We start from the raw sequence: 19,105 nt of genomic DNA on the forward strand, positions 1-19,105 counted from the left end.
ACAAAAGCATACAATCATTTTACCTGCCCAGAAAAAATCAAAACAATTATTGTACCTAACTAACCGCAAGATTTCCAAGAAATACTGACTTCACTTTTTTGTTCAACTACTCCAGTTGACTTTCAAAGTTTTTATTTAGGATTACTCTGCTTCAGAGCAGTATTCCTCAGAGGCACTAATGCAACACTAAATACTTTGAGGAGGTCAAGTAACACGATACACGGCCTTCCTTTCCCCATTGGCGGGGTTCAAATCTTGCTAATGTCAGTAGTGAGCAAAAGCTGTTGACATCAGGCAGCTGAGCCATGTGGAATGAGCTACCATCCTCAGTCCAGTTTTTCCTGGACAGGTACTCCTACCCTCACAAGAATAACCAAGCCCACGCTCTGGCTGGCAAGTCTCAGCAGTTAGAAGCAGCATGGATAAGCAGTACCTTCCTCAGTCCTGAAGAAGAACAAGAACTTTTAAGACAGCTCTGTTCAAGTGAAAGCTGCACCACACCACTAAACAAAAAGGCAAGGAATTTCAATTCGTTAAGTACATCAAGTCACCACCTCCTACAACAGTATGCTGTCCTGAGCCTTGACCCCACAAACACCTGAATGCACCTGAACATATGGTTTATCCTATTTGCAGTTAACAGACCAAAGTGTTGCTCCTCTACAGCATGACAAAATCCAGAGAGTAAAGGTGAATTGTGTAATTTGCATCACAGCATACATACTCTCTCAAGGAGAGTACCAGGGTAAATTGAAAGTACCCCTCAAACCGTAACTACATTCTCTAGATTAATTTTACTTTTTCCTTTAGCTCAACAAAACAGATGGTTTTGTCAGCTTTAACAGGAATTAATTTGCTTCCGAAAACTTGACATTATACACAAACTTGAATTTCTTCTTTACACTGCTCATTGTGTGACAGTGTAAGATCTGCATAACAAAGACCAGGACATTAAAGACATTAGGGGCTCCCAAGCCTTTTTCCCCTTATCCCAAAAGCATGTTTTATTTTTGAACCAAATCAGTTTAAATACAATTCAGACAATTCAAAAAAGCAAAGCAAAATGAGTGTGAGATAAAATCCTCGCCAATGGAAATACTCCACTTCTCCATATATTTGAGCTTTTTAAGCATGAAAAGCAAAAAAAAAAAAAAAAAGACCCAAACCCACAGCAACCCCCTGAAGAAGCAGCTCTCAGCCACAAGCTGCTGGAACTGTAATCCCCCCAAGCCCGTCCCACCGTTACATAACGGTGCCAAGCCAGGATTTTCACCAGCTAGCCCAGAGTTACTGTTAGAAGGAGACATTTCCTATCACACACCAGTAACAGAAGGGGTTTTAAAATAAATTTAAAAATCAACAAAATGTAATAAAAACAAACCAAAAAAATCCCACACAGGCAAGCAGAGGGAAAAATTTAATCCAGAGACTACATCCATGTTAAAAGCATTTCCTTTTCAAGTAAGGTTTTATATGATAAAATAACTTAGAAGAACTTAACTAACTTGGTTTCTCAGGTTATACCTTTGATAGTCGGTTTCTCACCAAAATAACAAGACTTCAACTACTTATAAAGGTGCTCACAAAAATACCTTTTTAATTATTCTTTATTAATTTAACACAGCAAGCCCATTTCAGTTGTTCATCTCAAGAGGGTACAAATCATGTCCTATATGACAGAAACAACAGTGATCTTTCCTCTCTTACCACCGGTTGTTTTCTTGATTTCCTTAATGCCCATATGAAGGCAGTGTGAAGTGCCTATGATGCAGCAAAGAATAATCCTATTAACAATCAGTTTACTGTGTACTACACTCTTCAGATGCTATTTTAAGACCTTAAAAGGATTTCAATATTTAATAGAGGACTGAACCAGTTAAGCAGATCTTCCGATCTACATTGAAACACTGACATTATGAGATCAACAGTTAGCAGGGGCAATGGACACCCAAGCAGCATCTACGCTCCTTTTGTTCAAGACCTGATCTCAGTGTAACCAAGTGGATTTCTCTTTGTGTTGCGCTATAAAAATATTTAACTATACATACTGCTAAGTTTTCTTAAAAATAGCAGGTTTAGATGTTTGAGACATTTACGTGTGTGAAAAATGCAAGGGGCAATTGCTGACAAAACACATTTAGATGAGCTGAAACCACTGAAGGTTTTGCAAATACTGAAATAATTCCTATTCATGACAAACATTGTCTTAAGCCAAAGGAAGTGCTGCCACAGCAAAGATCAGGACATTTGGCCAAGTATTAGGACCAAGAAGATTAAGGAAATAAAAAAAATGAGACACACCATAATAATGAAGTTTTCCTAACAGGATGGTCGTTTGTTGTTTCTACAGGAGACGAGTAAAGCCTACTCTTGGCATGATATAACAGACCGAAACTTAAATTGCAAATATTCCAGATATTACAAGATGAAGGTAAACTTATAAGTAATTTTTTTGAAATTCTTGCAATTATGTTTCTTACACTATCAGAATATCTACAATTTGCTTTGGAGGGGCGTAAAATGAAGTAAGAGGGGAAAAGACATAAGAAGGTAAGCGTAAATATAAACACAAAACCATAAATAACACATCTTTCCAAATAATATTTACACTGAGCGTTTAATTTTGGCATACACTCATGTAAATACAGAAGTGCACATATTTAAAGGCCATTTCCATTTCTAGCTTCCCAGGGTCTGGACAGATGCATGCTGCACCTAGGATTTGTGCTGTCCACTGTAGCATACGGGTTATAACCTAACTGGGTGAAATATACTAGAGCTGGGTACACTTGGCTGTGTGCCCAGTGCGGAAAGAAACAAACAAAAAAACAAACAAAAAACCCCAGACCATTAAATACACGTGCACTTCCTACACACTGAGAAATGCACATGTGCAATTTACATCAGGCATCACCCCAGTAAATAAAACCTTGGTCTGTACTACGGGGCACAATGTGTTGTTAACCCAAACTCTAATCTGTTTATACGGCCGAGGCTGGCAGCACACGAATACCTCCGAAACAGAGCAAAAATCATGGAGCCGATACGTGTTTGTGCCGAGCACCCTCACGCACATCTGCACGCACACGCGGGAGCACGGCCACGGTACGCCCGCTGGATAACTTCACATCCAGGCAGGCCGGGCCGTCAGCAAGAGACGGCGATGGAGGAGGAGAAGGAGGAGAAGGAGGAGAAGGAGGAGAAGGAGGAGAAGGAGGAGAAGGAGGAGAAGGAGGAGAAGGAGGAGAAGGAGGAGAAGGAGGAGAAGGAGGAGAAGGAGGAGAAGGAGGAGAAGGAGGAGGAAGCAGCCTTCGCCGCCTCCCACAGCGCCCGCGGCCCGCGCCCACGGCCCGCCCCCCCCGCACCCGGCATCCCCGCCGCGGGTGCCGCGGGGGCGGCCCTGCGGGAGCGGGGCACTGGGGAGCCGGGCGGCGCAACCGGTCCCCCAGCAGCGGCGCTCGGTGTGGGAGCGGAGCCCCGGCTGCTGGCACGGGGAGGTTTCCAGGCATCCTTGCTGCATGCGAGGAGCAAAACGGCAATGACAAGCGGCGGCGGCGGCGCAGCCTGCGGGGGGGCTCCGGGGAGCGCAGTCCGGAGGAGAAGGAGAAATAGGGGGTGCCCAGAGGAGCAGGCGGGCTGGGGGAGGGGGCCGAGCCCTGCCCTCCTCTCCCCCAGGCACCGGGGCGGGGGAGGAAGCTGGGGCTCCCCCTCTCTCTCACGCCAGCCCTGTGCAGCGCCTTCAAGGCGGAGGGGGGGAGGCGGCGGGGGGAGGAAGGGGGGGAAATGCTGCAATGTAGCGCCGGGCAGGCAGGCGAGGGAAGCCGCAAACCCTCCACTGGGGCCCGGCGAAAGCCCCCGGGCCAAGCCCACTGCTCCCAGCGGCCGTGCCGCCGGTAGCCCCGCGGTACCTGCCCGGCGCGGAGAAGGAGGGACGGACGCGACCCCAGCCGGGGGCACGGCGGGAGGACCCGGCCGAAAGGGCGGCGGGGGCGCAGCACCCACCTTTCACCACCCTGTCCGTCGTCGATAACTTGGGATCAACGGCCTTATGCTCCGACATGTCCGGCGGCCGGGGAGGCGGCGAGGCTCTCCCCCCTCGGGCAGGGCAGGCGCGGGCTGAGGCGGCGGCGGCCGCTGCGGTCACGGCTCCGGCTCCTCCGCTGCGGCCGAAGTTGCCGCGTCCCGCCGCCGCTCGCTGGCTCGGCTGGGCTCTGCCGCGCGGTGCCTTCCTCCTTCGTCTTCCTCCACCCCCGTCCTCCTCTTCCTCCTCCAGTTAATTATTGCTCGCTTTCAATCACGCCTCCGGGCTGTGCAGGACGGCTCGCTCTTCCCCGCCGGCCGAAGACCCCGGCGACAACACCCGCGGCGGGCGGCTGTCAGGCAGCGCCGGCAGGAAAAGCCGCGAGTGGACGCGGGCAGCAGGAACAGCCAGGTTGCACACGCAGCGGCCAGCCCTGCGCTTCCTTCCTCCACGGCGCGCCGCTCCGGCTCCTCCCGCCGCCGCTACCACCAGGGCCACGGCCGCCGCACTGGATCGGGATCTGGATCCGTATCTTCCCCGCCGCCCCCCGCAGGGTCTCTCTCCCGGCTCGCACCGACACCGGCCGCGGCCCCGCGCGCCGCTGCACACGCTCCGCCGCGCAGCCCCCGCGCGCCGCCCGGCCCCGCCCGCCCGGCTCCCGCTCCCGCGCGCCGCCATTGGCCCGCGCCGCGCTGCCACTCACTGTCAGGCGGCCCCGCCCCGCGCGCGCCGCACCGCCCAGGTGCGCCCGCCCGCCCGCGCCGCGCGGAGTGCAGTGGCCGCGGAGCGCAGGGGCCGCGCATCCCGCGCCGAGCGGCTGCACGGCCCGGCCCGGCCCGGCCCGGCCCGGCCCGCGTGTGAGGCCGCTACCGGCCGCGGCGGCTGCGCGCCGGGGAACCGCGCCCGGTGGCCGCGCCTCCGTGCCCGGCCACCCTGCGCAGGTGCGGACGGGTGCGGAGCGCCGGCCGCTCCAAACGCCTGCCCCGCGGGGTGCCCGCCCCGGGCTGGGGCGTCCCCGGAGAGGTGACACGCAGGTACCGGCACGCGCGCAGCCGGAGCTGGCCTGCGCGAACGGGGATAAAGGGAAAATACACCCATTGTCCCTGGCTGTGTGTCTTGCCCAGCGCACCTGGCACACGCCAACTTGGCGAATGGGCTGGCGCAGCCTGCAGCGCTCGGCCTCAATGCTGGGGCACCACCGTCCCCTCAAATGGTCCTGGGAGAACAAACAGAATCGTCAAACACGGGTGAGAAGTGTTCGCCGCCCCCAGCTGGAAGACAACAACTCTTACTTCATGTTTCTTAGAAGATTGAAAAGTAATTTACATCTGTGAAGGTGTCCTCCATCATTCCAGACAACATAAATATTGTTTAGGGCTTGTTTATACACGTTGTTCAGGGGGAGCTATTCCTGACTAATTTCATGACTAATTTCCAGAATAAGGCTGAGCTGTTCCGGTTTACTTTAACACTGTGAGTTTTAATTAAAGAGGAAAATAGGGCACACCTATTCTGGAAGAGGGATGTTTACAGAATTGTTGTTGAATAACTTCTGTGTAGATGAGCCAAGAATCAACAGACACCTAACCCGGCTTCCCATTTCCCTCTGGGGTGATGTACAAGTTGCTTGCTTAGCAGATACTATTGCTTTAGAAAGCCACAAAGAATATAAGATGGCAGTTGTGACACATACTCTCTGCTTTGATTTGCCTGACATTTTTAGGGGACGTTTTGTTGGCTGTCCTTGTGGTATTTTCTCTGAACATGGGAAGACATTGTATGTGACTGACATTTAGCAGAACAGCATGAGTTCTCAGCTTGTTCCAACAACTGTGGTGAGCTCCATGTGCTGTGACCATCCTCTTGTCCCAGGAGCACAGACTAGCTGGGTAATAAAGTTGCCATCTGAGATTCCTATTGCAATGGTAATACGAGAATATGAAACAGAGCTAGGGCTCAAGCAAGGGCGTCTTATATATGCCCAGAAAAATCCTGAAGCCCATGACAAGTAAGCAGAAATCTCCCCATATGGTAGGCATACTTCATGAAGCACCAAGGGCACAGAAGAATCTGGACAGAAAAAAACCCTACATCTTCCTCGCCACTGCTGGGAAACACTGCCCAGCGGCACATGCTGCTTGGACACAGAAGGAGAAGCAGCATGTGAGGAATGCAGCATGGCCAGTATTGCTTACACATTGTGGGCCCCAACTTCATGAGGTGTGGAAGACCAGTTTGGATCCGTTCTTCTGTGACTGCAGGCTGTTTGCATGAGTCATCTGGATTTGTCTTGATAGGCTGGAATAACAGAGACGCTGGATCTCTCCATTTGTTCCCCCATTAATCACAGGACAAGACTTCAGCTCTGATTTTTTAACAAGAAAGTGTCATTGTTGCTGCTGCTTATACAAGGACATCCAGTGTCACAACTCCAGCATGATTGTATTAATTCTGAAAGCTATATAGGAGTTCTTTTTTTTTTTTTAATGGTTTTCCTTTGCTTCTAGTTTTCAATTATAATATGCCATCCAGGCTACATAAAGCTCTTTCATTTTATTTTGCAGAGGGTCTTGATTATTTATTTGTAGAATGTGTTTAGTCTTCCTTTCCAATGCAGAATCCGCATTTCAGGTCACTTCTTCTTTAGGAGTGTTCAGATGAGCTTTCGTCAGGCAAAGGTCAGTACCACAGCCAAATGCCACATATCATGCCACTTCTGCAAGGTATGATACAGCCAAGATTCAGATCACAGGTATAAGACCTCATGACTACTTTGTCATGGTGTGGTGAAATCTTAACCGCTTAACTTGTTTCAGGAGCAAAATCTTTATCCTGGGAGGGAGGGAAAGGAAGAGAGAGAAATCACCATACACTGTCTTTGTTCTCTGATGATGGTAACAAACTAGAGATATTCTGTGTTTCAGATTTGTGTTCATAGTAAAAGTTGTATAAGCATCCGTTATGACTTAAATCGGTCCTTTAAATCCATCCACACAGGTGGTCCTTCAGGTTTTTCTCACACTCCTTTGTCACAGAGGGATTTCTTTTTCATGGGTTCTGAGTCCTATTAGATTCCTTTTTCTCATTTAACAGTAGGAGGAGAATATGAAGATCCCATCTTTGAATGGAAAGAACACAGTCGGTGGATTCTGGGAAAATTCTAACACACTTGACCTCTTGCATCACTAATCCCTAGTACCATTGTTAGTCATTTCATCCCCTAGTAGAATAGAAGCCCAGCATGATACATTGGAAGCTCTGATCTTCCAAAGAGCAGTCACTTCTGACTACTGATTTTGAAGACAAGCTCTGTGAGAGCTGGGGGAGAGAGATTTTTTTCAAGTCTGGAATAAGTTAGTACCCACCTCTTTGCCTCAGATGAGCAATTCTTTTCCATTTTAGCTGAGACATGACAATTCTTCTAAGCACACAGCAGCTCTGGAAAGTAGCAGCATCCAGCTGAAGTGGAAGGAGGAATAAATGCCCATACAGTGAGAAGCCAGTAATTTTAAGCCAGACTTTCATAAAGACACACAGACTGAGGGATTTCAAACTGTGTCATAGATCCCATGAAAAATTAGCAATCAAGTTGTCTTCACTCTATTTCAGCAGCAAGGTGAGGATTATTTTATAAAAATGTAGCCATACTTTTGCCCACTGACTCAACCAATTAAGATACTGTTTTAAAGTACTGATTGCAAGATATAGCATTTAAAATTTTAATCATTATTAGAGAAAGAATGTTCTAGCTACAGGGAGTCTGTCCTTCCTGCATTAGCCTCTGGGAGTTCTGGCTTCACATGTAATAGATACAAGTTTGACAGTATCTTGGAAGTAGGGGGGAATTAGGGAAGGCCCTTAAGTACTATGATGGCTGGATGGAAAATATGTGCAACAAGGTTAGTCTGGATATTGGTGCTGCCTTAATTGATGATTTTCTTGATTTTTCTTTTAAGAGAGATGTGTAATTGGTTTGGTTTACTTCCCTTCAATATAAAAATTACAGGGGATTCTCAACATCTGTGTATCTAGGCCTATTTCCTAGGCCATAGCCTCTATAGCATCATTATCTACAACAAGATTAAAACTACGACATACTAGTCTATGTTGGTGGTGTGTCTTGAGGAGATGCTCCATAGTGAAATCAATGTTCTGTTACAGCTCACTGTCACAACACTGACAACAAGCACCTAAAACTTTCAAAAGAACTAGATTCATCTACATTTGACTAAAATAAATTTGATACCAAGTGTCGTATACTAGTCTTGGATAGGCAATATAATCTATCAGTACTCCACATGTCATTTGGTTCCATCATATCCAAGAGAGGAAATTCACCCCAGTAGAGAGCCTAGACAAAGGACCACATAGCAATTTAAATCACCATCAAGGGGCACTGTCTAAGGATTTTTTTTGCCAAAAGTTTTCCCACTCTTATTCTACCTCAGTACACAAGAGAAAGATAGATAAAGGGCCTGTAAGCCCTGTAAGCCTAGCAAGTAACAGTTCTTTGTATCATTGAAATGCTGTCTGGTTATGTTTGCGAAGAGGTGGAAAGTTCAGATGGCAAAACACAGATACATTATCCATCACTAAATGTACCCTCACACTTTCCTCACAGTGGTCTTCATGGATCAGCTGTGGGCACGTAACCTGTTGATCATCAGCCTCTCTGGAGCTTTGCATGTTTTTCCCGGGATACATCTGTTGGGCTTTTGGCTTGGTTAATCATGCAGGTTCTGGATTTGGTCCTGAAGCTTTTAGCAGAATTTATACACACTGTTAATGATACTGTGCCTGGTTTAGAAAGCAAAGCTAAATAGATAATTCTACAGAGAGTCAGGGAACGGATGATATCAAAATGAATTGTGTTGCAATAAAATGCAAGCAATGGCATCTGGAATACAGAAGAGAGAAAGGTTAGCTACAAATTCCAAGATGCTGAATCAACATGGAAAACAGTAACAACTGGTGCCATGAACAGTTATACTGAGCTTGACTGACATTTGAAAAGTCAACAAATAGTAAAAGAGAAGAACACAAGTGAGAGAAAATAACCTTGAGCCCTGGAAATGGTTTACCCCATGCCAAAACTGGCCTCCTTACAACAGCTTTCAATATAAAAGAACTGTAACTGTGGTCATCTAAGGCTGCAAATTAATATTTGCATTCAGATTAAGTCTCTGGTGCAAAACTGATCCACAAGTCATGCCTGTAATCCCTCACAGCATGCAGATTCAAGAACAATCATGCAAAGGACTTCCATATCTGTCCCCATTCCAATACCGCTGAGAAGCAGCCTAACGCAAGTTTCCTGCACTGCAGTTTCAGATTTCCTAAGCACGTACTTTCATCAGACTACTCCTCTAAGCCCAAAGGTGAAGACCAGATAAGAATTAAGCTTGGATACAAGTAGAGTGAAGCCAGCATAAGAATAAATCAAAACCAGAGATAGAAAGAGTCATCTCAAACTGAAAAGCATGAAGTCAGAAAGTCACAGTGGCAGGAGTTTGAAAACCAAAGAGTCTGTATTGTAAGTCAAGTCAGGACTGGGACAAGGTGAGATATAGGAGCATGACACAAAGGAAGCAGGAACCAGGAATCAAGACTAAGCAAACAAGAATGAAAGGCAAGAGAGTCAGAAGCAAAACTACAGCCAAATGGCACTGCAGGCTGCCAAGAGCAACTGGTGGAGTTGCCTGACACATCTGCTATTAGAGGAAATTAGCCAAGCTTTAGCTCCTGCACAGCTGGGCCACAGTCCCAGTTGCCCTGTTGCATCCAGCTGCAGGGCCAGTAGCCCAGGCAAAGCCCAACAGTGTGGTTAAATATGCGTTGACTTAAAACTCGATCTGCAGGAGTAGCTTGTCCCTATAAATTTACTGGTGCAAGCAGCAGGTTTAACTCAATTTATGTATCCAGAAGAACACTGCACTGATTTGCCTAAATGTGTTTAAAGTTATTGCTTTAATTAAGTACTGCAAGTTTGTGCAGTGAAAATGCCTTACTGTAGGGGAAAAAAAAAAAAAAAAAGTTGTATCTGAACAGTGCCAAGGTTCCCAGAAGTGGAAAGACATCCCCTCATCTCCCCCTACTGGTGTGCACATTCCCGAGCCTCTGCCTGTGCCAATACGTTGTGAAACTGAAAGAAAGGACCCTTGGGAGCAGCTTCCAGCATCGAACTGTTCTCAAGATGTTGGCAACAGCTTAAAAACACAGTCCTGCTATCAAGAATTAGTCATTTGCTCCCAGGGAGTTCATCCTGCGGGCTTTGGTTGTTAATTAGACATTGCTTTTAATGGGAGTCTACAGAATACAGATTTTGCAAGGGGCTTTAGGATGTTATCCCAGTGAATATTAAAATCTTCCAGAAAATATAAATTAAGAAAGGAATAGAAGGAAAGCTCACTGCATTTTAAAGATGTTCTTGCAGTAGCAAACATCATGACAGACCAATGCCTGTTGAGAGAAAGGAACAATATTTGAAGGAAATGGGAACGGCAGAATAACAAGATATATATTCATTTTGTACTATAAGCATCTATACATAGCTGATTTACCTCTGGTGTGTTGTTGAAAACTACTAGTGACAGAAGCAGCTGAACAGATCCTGAAGTAAGACATGATACTCAGGATGTTTAATACCCAGGATGCTTTTCTGCCTCCTTTTTCAGGAGTAATGCTGATGACAGAGACACAAGAACAAAGAGGAAGGTGTGTAATTACTTTTGCAAGAGTAAGCCTTATTTGTTTTCATAGAGATGCCATGATTTATTATTTAGTTTTTCTGCCTTTATGGCCTGAAAACAGTATGGATTAAATCCCTGCCACTTTAAAGGCAACATGCATGGAACACATTCTGGAGTAAATGATTTATTCAAGTGCCATCAGTGCCAGCTGAGGGCTCAGTGGTAACAGACCATAACTGGTGCTAAGAGTGAGATAATTAATCACAATAAGTTGATACTCAAGGAACAAACATGGAAAACTTTAATTTAGTTGCCAAAACTCTCAGAATATAAAGTGTCTTGTGATGTATTATTTAAAGAAGCATAGTGAATATGAAAAGGAACAATGGACTAGAAAGTGTTTTCCAAACTGACCTCCTGTGCCGTGTCTTTTCTGAGGAACTTTAGAATGGATAAAAAGGGACAGAAAAACCTGATCTCTGAATGCATGTTTGTAAAATTCCCAAATATTTACAAAGCAAAATACTGAAACCTGGAGATTACCATACAGTTTAAGGAGCTCCAATTAATATAACTGCAATATTGAATTAGATGTAAACAACTTACTCAGGTTGGCTTAGTGGTAGCACTACAAAATATAAAAATCTTCAGTTAATTTTCAGACTGACCATAATTTACACATTGGAAATCCAGATTCTCACTTACCCCAAGGCTTTAAACTGCTGTACAATGCAAAGCTGCTTTTTAATGGTTATAAGTTACATTTACACTCACTTAAAATACATTTTATATTGCCAGGGTGATGTAGAGCAGCCCTAATGTAAGGGAAGCCAGGTTTCTAATTGACTACAAACATCCTCAACCAAGGATGCAAATTCAGTGCTGCTGTCTTAACCAACTGCTGCAAAGGGACTCTGTCACTGTAGCAGTGCCCTAGTAGTCCCACGAGGCTTTCCTGCAGGGCAGTTTGCAAGATTAGGTATTAATCTCTTGAAAAAAGCCCAGAAATATTGATAACCAATCTCCCCTTCTCCCCCATGCACCTATGTCATTCAAAAACATTGGCCTCAGGTACGCCGCAGAACATCCTTTCAATCATATTTTAATCAAATTGCTTTTCATCAGCTCCTCAAATTTTATGTAAGAAGCACATGAGCCCCTTTAATCTTTCCTCCTCCTCCCTCCTTTCTTAAAAGAAATTTCAGTGCTCTGTGCTTACTTAAAGAATGGCATTCAGCACAGCAAGAGACACATAAATCTTCTGAATTGCTAAAAAAGTGGTACCCAGAGGCTGTTTTGGCTCTAGATGATGACAATCGAGTGCACAGGACTGGAGAACACAGTTAAAAAACACTCAGATAATAAATATTCCTTTTAAAGTATCCTTTGCAGCAGAGACGCGAGGGTTACTGATGTGTTAGAAACAATGGAAGTGCCTGGGAATGATCATGTAGAAGTTAAGGCTTCACCCCTTAAAAAGGTGGCAGGATCCATAGCGCAGCTGAAGTGCATCTATCTACACCAGTGCATGTGGCATAAGCAACCAGGAGGAGGAGCAGGAAACCAAGGTGCAGCAGGAAAACTATGACATAAGTTACCATCATGGCAACAGTGTGGGTTGATTCACATAACTGGAGTGTTGTAATGCATACTACAATGGATGTAGGGATAGGCAAGAAGGAGAGGTGGTGGGGTAGCCCTGTATCTTAAGAGAGTAGTTTGGTGGCTTAATGATGGTGGGAGTGTTGATCTGCTGGAGGTAGGAAGGCTCTGCAGAGGGATCTGGACAGGTTGGATTGATGGCTGAGGCCAACTGTAGGAGGGTCAACAAGGCGAAGAGCTGGGGCTGTCAAGCAGGCTGCTTGACAGGCTGCTCAGGGAAGTGGTGGAATCACCATCCCTGGAGGAATTTAGAAGACTTGTAAATGGAGCATTTGGGGACATGGTTTAGTGATGAACTTGGTGGTTCTGGGTTACCAGTTGTACAGACCTTAACCTACATGATTCTATGATTCTTATTGGTAGAGAACACATCCATTCTATCAATAGATGTGCTCTATAGGATGGGACAATTTCATCATCCTGACTTTAATGGTTGGTGAAAATAATTTAAACTTAAGGCAAGGAGCAGACATTAACACTATTCAAAACTATTAGGATGTTTCTTATTGAGTGTAAGTAAACACTTTTCAGTTACTCTTGCTCTTAGCTTTGCCAATAAACTCAGCACTTGTGTTCGTTCCTTATATGACACTGCTTTCTGCCTAAGATGGAAATATTTCTCTAACTCTCCTGGAGTTCACAGCTATCCCAAGAGTAATGACTTCTTGCTGGTTGTCTTCCAAAGGATGTTGTCAGCCCCTCAGTAGTTCATTTCGGGTGAAAATAACCCTTGTGCCAAGGCCAGGCCAAGATCATCTACCAAATAAGTCCCATTAAAATCTTCAGATAAGGCATAAATGACATTTAAGCACTACAGTGCTGGCCTTCTGCTCAGTAGTGAATTAATCTAATATCTGCAAAAATGGGTTTGCTCTGAGTTAAAAAATTGATAAGTGCTTATCCTGACCTCAGAGTGGGATTGGTGAGACTTGCAAAATTGAGTAGCCCAGGACATGCATGCTCTGCCAGATTCTCAGAAGTTTTCCACTTAAATATATCAGCTGGGAGAGGGCTGCTGACAACTATACCAGTGAAGGATCTGGACGCTGTTACAGTACATTGGTCCCTGGATACTTGAAGGCTGGGAGCAGCCCTGGCACCGTGATTCGTGCCAAACACAAGTCACAGAGAGTGCTAGAACCATGTGCTTGTGTCATGTTCCCCCCAGCTGGGAAAGAGTGTCATGTCATCTCATCTCTGAATCTACCTATTTTAGTCATGGAGCTTACAGGAAGAGAAAGGGAAGGGAGACGAGACAGAGGAAAGTGTTTGCTGCTATGCAGATATACAATTAAACAAAGTCTAGCAGATGGCAGATGACCTGACCTCCGTCTCTTCGCTAAAATGCTTTCCTTTTGCCTCCTTCCTGTCCAGACTTAGCTTGAGCTGTCACTTTTTTTCTTGCTCAAATTTTTTTTAGTCACTGGGTCAGCTGGGAAAAAAAAGTGTTGTTCACTGGAAAGAAACAAGACAAATGGATGCTTCCAACACCATACAATTAGATTGCAAAGCATAGCCACAGATAAAATATAGATGCATGTAAAATATGGCAACCAGACCTTCAGCCTTACTAATGCAATTATTCATATGCATGGCAACACAAATATGCTGTGGAAGGGAATCTGTGTCAGTGATAATGTTCGTTCAGATACTCATTTGCATATTCACGGACTCAGATGGAGAATAGGCAGTGGGGAAAGATTGGTTCACCTCCTTCCATTTCTGTGTCCTCAAAATTTTCCTCTTTTTTTTTCACTTCTGTTCTCTCATTTTAGTTTGGATTTTTTATTCCCCCTCCTCCCTCATTTTGGAAGCGCCTGGAAGAGTATTTCAGAAAAGTTTTACGGCAGCATGCTTCCCTTTAAGGATGAAGATTGCACCTTGCAATAACCATACACATTCTTCTAGAAGAACCTTTTCATTAAAGCTACTGTTCCTGCCTTCCCTCCCCTCCTCCCTCACTTCTTCTTTTTCCGCCCATCTTCTTAGCTCTGTTGTAGCCCATGGTGGGCAGTGATAGGGAGGGATGATTAAGACACTGCTCTGACATTTTCCAGTGATCCTTTCCCAGGAAGGAACCATTTCACAGACTCCCAGCATGTACTCTCATAGTGTCCAGAAGCACTTTCCAAAGTATTCTGGAGATTCTTAATTTTAAACTCCGCTATTTTAAGTGGTCATCAATTTCCCCCAATCAGAGTGTGTACTTTGAATGTCCTCAAGCTTTCTCTGGCCACTGTCTTTGAACCGTCTACCAAGATAAATTAGGGTTAACTCTGGCTAGGTCACTCACAAACAGAGATGAGCTTGGTAAATCTGGGTTTTTCCTATTTAAAAAAATTGCTAATACTGCTCTAAATATATAGTCACTGCCAACAGTAACACACATAGCAGCCAGCTTCCATCTGCATTGAGATTTCCCAGACAAGCTGTATAATATCACTCCAGAAACTACTAAGCCTTGGCAATAATCAAAAGATTGGTGGTGGCGAGACCCTGCAGAAACAATGGATGAAGTTAATCAGGGAGGCCAATGAAATAAATACTAGCACAAAACTGAGGAAGAAGAAACTGCTGACATACTAGGAGCAGACACTAGCATTTTACTCTGAAGTTCTTCGTATTATGCATATCATTCATATATAATATTCCCATTCTATGAAAAGCATATAGAAAACTTGTATGAAGTAATGCTAAAAACACTACACTGAATTTCTCCTAAGAGTATGCTGATTTTCCAAATGGAGGAGGAAGATGAAAGAATACTAACACCCCTCTGTCCCCTCTACTTGCCAGTTGCAGAGAATCATTTCCTTTCCTTGTGCAGACAAGCTACATAAGAAATAACAAACAAGAAGTTTCACATTTCACATTCAAAGATGCAGAGCATGGAAGCTGAACTCAGCAAAATTCACACTGGAAACAAGACGCACATTTTTAACACGGTGAGTAATTAACCAGAGGAATTGCTTGCCCTGGAATATGCTGAGACACTTGGAGCTTTTAAATCATGTCAGGGTGTCTATAAAAAGATGCTGTCTGCTTCAGTTGCAACATACTGAACTCAGAGTAGAAATTGGCCCTGCTATGAAGAAGGTTGGACTAGATGGTCCCGGTGGCTTTAGTGATTAGGAAATACACTCAGAAACACATCCAAGTGTAAAACCCAATTTGCACAAATTCTGGTAATGCACACCATTTATGAATTCACTTTTGCTGAGAACGTCAAGCACTCAAATTTAGAGTTAGCTCTCTGTGGGTGCACTAGTCATACTGTAGGATAGGATGTATACAAGAGGAAGAAAGTGTGGTTTCAAGTGCAACCAAACCAAAATTCCAATTAAATGTGAACCCTGTGTTTGAACATTTTTGTTTATGTATTCATTTTTAAAAATCACTTCTTTTTAATAGCCTGAAAATGAAGAACTATATTCCAGTAAAAATAACACAGTGACCAGATACAGCTAGCGAAGGAAAGGGTATCAGCTCAGGAAAGCACTGCTTAACCCTGCATTGACCAACACCAAGCTGTTGAGACTCCCAAGCACCACAGTCTGCATTTCTTCTGAGACACCCATGTGTCATCATTTAATTTGTATAATCCACAGTAAACCTGATCATAATTACAGTTCCATCAGTCTTAGCCGCCTGCAAAACAAAATCCTTGTCCCAGAGTGTAAAGAGTAAAACTCCACTCTGCTCTCATCAGCCATTGCCAGAAAGAAACTTCAGCCCCCACTGCTGGAGCTTTCCCTTGGAGCACTGGTCACCAAGACCAGGCAGGAGGAATGCAGTGAAGCAGTTTGCACAGCTCATGCCTTGTTGGTTTGCATAAAAGTTTGGCTTTTATCCGAAGAGCTAGAATCCATGGCAGCTTCTCATTCCTAGGAATCATATATTGGAATGCTGAATGCCCTGCCACCTCTAATTAATTCAGAAAGTTCTTTATGGCATTTTATGCCAGCAAATTTATCAATTCAGCCTGCTGACTATGCGAGTCTTTTCTAAATACTCCACACTGAGTATCTGTAGGCAAGTAAAAGATGCCATGCATGAAAGCACAGCACTTTTTCTTAGACGTTCAGTGACAAGGTCTCTGTCTTGACTGCTTCATGGCACTGACGCTTAGGACGTCTTTCTAGTGATACTAGTACAAGCTATTGGTCATAGACCATCATGATTTTGCTTAACTTTATCCAGCTATTCATTTGAATATTGCCATTCATTTGTCAGATGAATTTCACCAATCAGGCTAGCTAGATGGAGTATTTTAGCCAGAACTTTTCCCTAAATTGCACCTTGTTTATGATTTTATCAGGGGGGGAAAAAAAAAAGGCAACATTCAAGCCATTAAAGTCAGTGGTTTTACCTTACTCCTCAATTAGTCCACTTATTTCAGTGAAGCTCCACAGTCTTCCACAAGAGCTAAATATGTCTCCCAGTATAGTTTTACTGCCAGGAATAGTCCTTGTGCAATTGAGAGCTCCTTGAGCCGCCGTTGAAGGAAGATACCATGGTGATCTATGAGAAACCAGACCTCTTAGGTGAGATGTCAAACTGAGGTCCCCAGAATTGCATTTCCAGACAGTAAGACTAAACCGAACTAGCTGGGGACATCACAGTCCTGCCTGCACAGTTCTCCTGTAGTAGTGAGATAGTTGTTCATCATTCTGCAATACAAACTCTGCTCTAGTATTTCTACATTTTTGATTTTGAGAATTGAGAAGCCTGGAGCTCAGTGCTTTTTCAAAATGTAATACACGCCAGATGCATATTTGTCCACCGCATGGTTATGTAAGAGTGGATTAACAAGTCTCTCTGCTTCTCCTTTCCCATGGCACAGCAGACATGATTTAAATCCCAGTCTGCGATATTTGCTGCCTGCTGATGTCTTTCCACGTGAAAGGTTTGAGATGTCATAGGCCACAGGACCACAGATGGGCAGCTAGCTATCAGTGCTGCAGGATTTCCTAGTCTATGGCTAGATATTAAATAGCTGTAACAAACAACAGACCCCAAACAGTGTTTCCTTAAAGCTGAGCTCCTCCATCCTGAAAACTGCAGAGTAGGATCCTGTCAGAACTGATCCTCCCACCAAAAAATTCAGCAGAGTTTTAGGAAAATCTGACCTATGAATAAACAAAAGTTACAGGAGAAGAGACTTACATCCTTTGATTTTACTAATTTCTTCTCTTTTCTTCCTTTTCTCCCCATTTATATGAGTTTTTAAATCCAGATGATCAAAGCAGTATGTATTGTAGCAGTACAGGAAAAAGAAAGCCCTTCACTCTCAGTTGTTCAGGCCCACACACTACTGCTGAGGTACCATTTTGATGTCCTGTTCTGGCAGCTGTGTAATTATATCTCAAGTAGCATAATTAGATTCACTGTGCACACAGTCATTGAAAGAGAGATTAACAACTGCAGTGGCTTTCAAGATAAGATTTTTATACTGATGCTCTTTCTGCTGCTATATGAAAATTCTTGTAGTGAAGTCAGTGAATCACAGTAATATGTAAGTGTTGACAGCTATTTATGTTAGGTCCTTTTGAATTTGTAAACAGAATATGACAGAACTAAAGCAAACACCAAGAGGTTATTTTGCACTCTGCTGAACTACACAAAGTGATATAAAGACATTTCAGAAAAGTTTTACAGAGCTGGAGAAAAATGCTGTACTGTAGGACGAAAACTCAAGATTGTTTTGGAGGAAAAACCCTTCACCTGGTTCACAGTTCAAGTTCATTCCTGTAGGATCGTGCTGGTTAACGTGAGCTTCCCATCTGTGTAAAGCAGATGATTCCCAAACCAGGCGTGCTCGGCGTGTCCACGTGGACAGGAGGGTGCAGTGCCAAGGCACAGCCTCTGTATGAGCTGCACACGCTGCTGTGGCCAGCGTCGTCTCAGCTCCCAGCACACACACACAAACTAAAAGGGCGTGCAGGTTCTGCCATAGCTACAGACAGGATGTAGCCCACAGAGCATTTCAGCAGCCAGCCACATCCTCCTCCACTGTTTCTTTTTCAGATTTTATGGGAGTCCCCAGGATCCACATGGAGCAACACTCATTTCTTCTTCATATTGCTCTTTCCCTTAACCTCCCACTCTCGTTCCACTAGAAATCACCGAAGAGAGAAAAATACCTGAGGACCTGGGTATAAAAATGTGAAAAGCTTGCTTGGTGAAGCTATAGACAAAATATATTTAGAGTTAAAATTCACAAGAAATCTCTGCTCTGTGTCCCAGTTCTAGTTTTCAAAGAGTTGACTGTAAGGTATGCAAGATTTTGGGTGTTTGTTTTTCGTTTGTTTGTTTCCCCTGCCTTTCCTTGCCACATTTCTATTTCTGAACACATTTCAAGGCAAAGAAACAGAGTACTTTCATTCAATCAAGGCCAATTCCCATTTTGATAGTGCAAAGACTTCAAGTGTGGCTCAGGCTGACCCAAGGTATGCTCAGACTAATCTTGTGATGTCATTAAGCAATAGAGATGATGGGCATAAACAGATTAACGTGAGAACTAACCACTCTGGCAGCATGGATGTCTTCACTGCTTCAGTCCTCTATGGAATTGCACAGTGTGCCTTTCCATCTCCAAGAGCTTCTGCTTACTTGATTCTTAAAGTGAAACAATAATACGGAACCAGTAAGAAGGGGCAGTGATCATTTGAGTTCTAACAGGTGGAAAAATGCATTATTTTTGTTGCAGACAGTAATTTTATAACTTATTTAT

The 19,105-nt window shown here is 44.4% G+C and overlaps 1 protein-coding gene across 2 annotated transcripts in view; it reads right to left on the reverse strand.

The window, feature by feature from the left end:
* The window catches only part of PPP3CA (protein phosphatase 3 catalytic subunit alpha), a 173,381-nt gene extending 172,946 nt beyond the window's left edge, over window positions 1-435 (reverse strand). For both annotated transcript variants that reach the window (XM_032108583.1, XM_032108582.1), the window contains exon 1: window positions 360-435. In XM_032108583.1, the coding sequence (XP_031964474.1) occupies window positions 360-420 (61 nt within the window). In that variant the 5' untranslated portion in view covers window positions 421-435. The remainder of the gene's footprint in view (window positions 1-359) is intronic.
* Between the last annotated feature and the right edge of the window lie 18,670 nt (window positions 436-19,105).

Source organism: Corvus moneduloides, chromosome 5 (assembly GCF_009650955.1).
Source record: "Corvus moneduloides isolate bCorMon1 chromosome 5, bCorMon1.pri, whole genome shotgun sequence".
NCBI classification, from domain to species: Eukaryota; Metazoa; Chordata; class Aves; order Passeriformes; family Corvidae; genus Corvus; species Corvus moneduloides.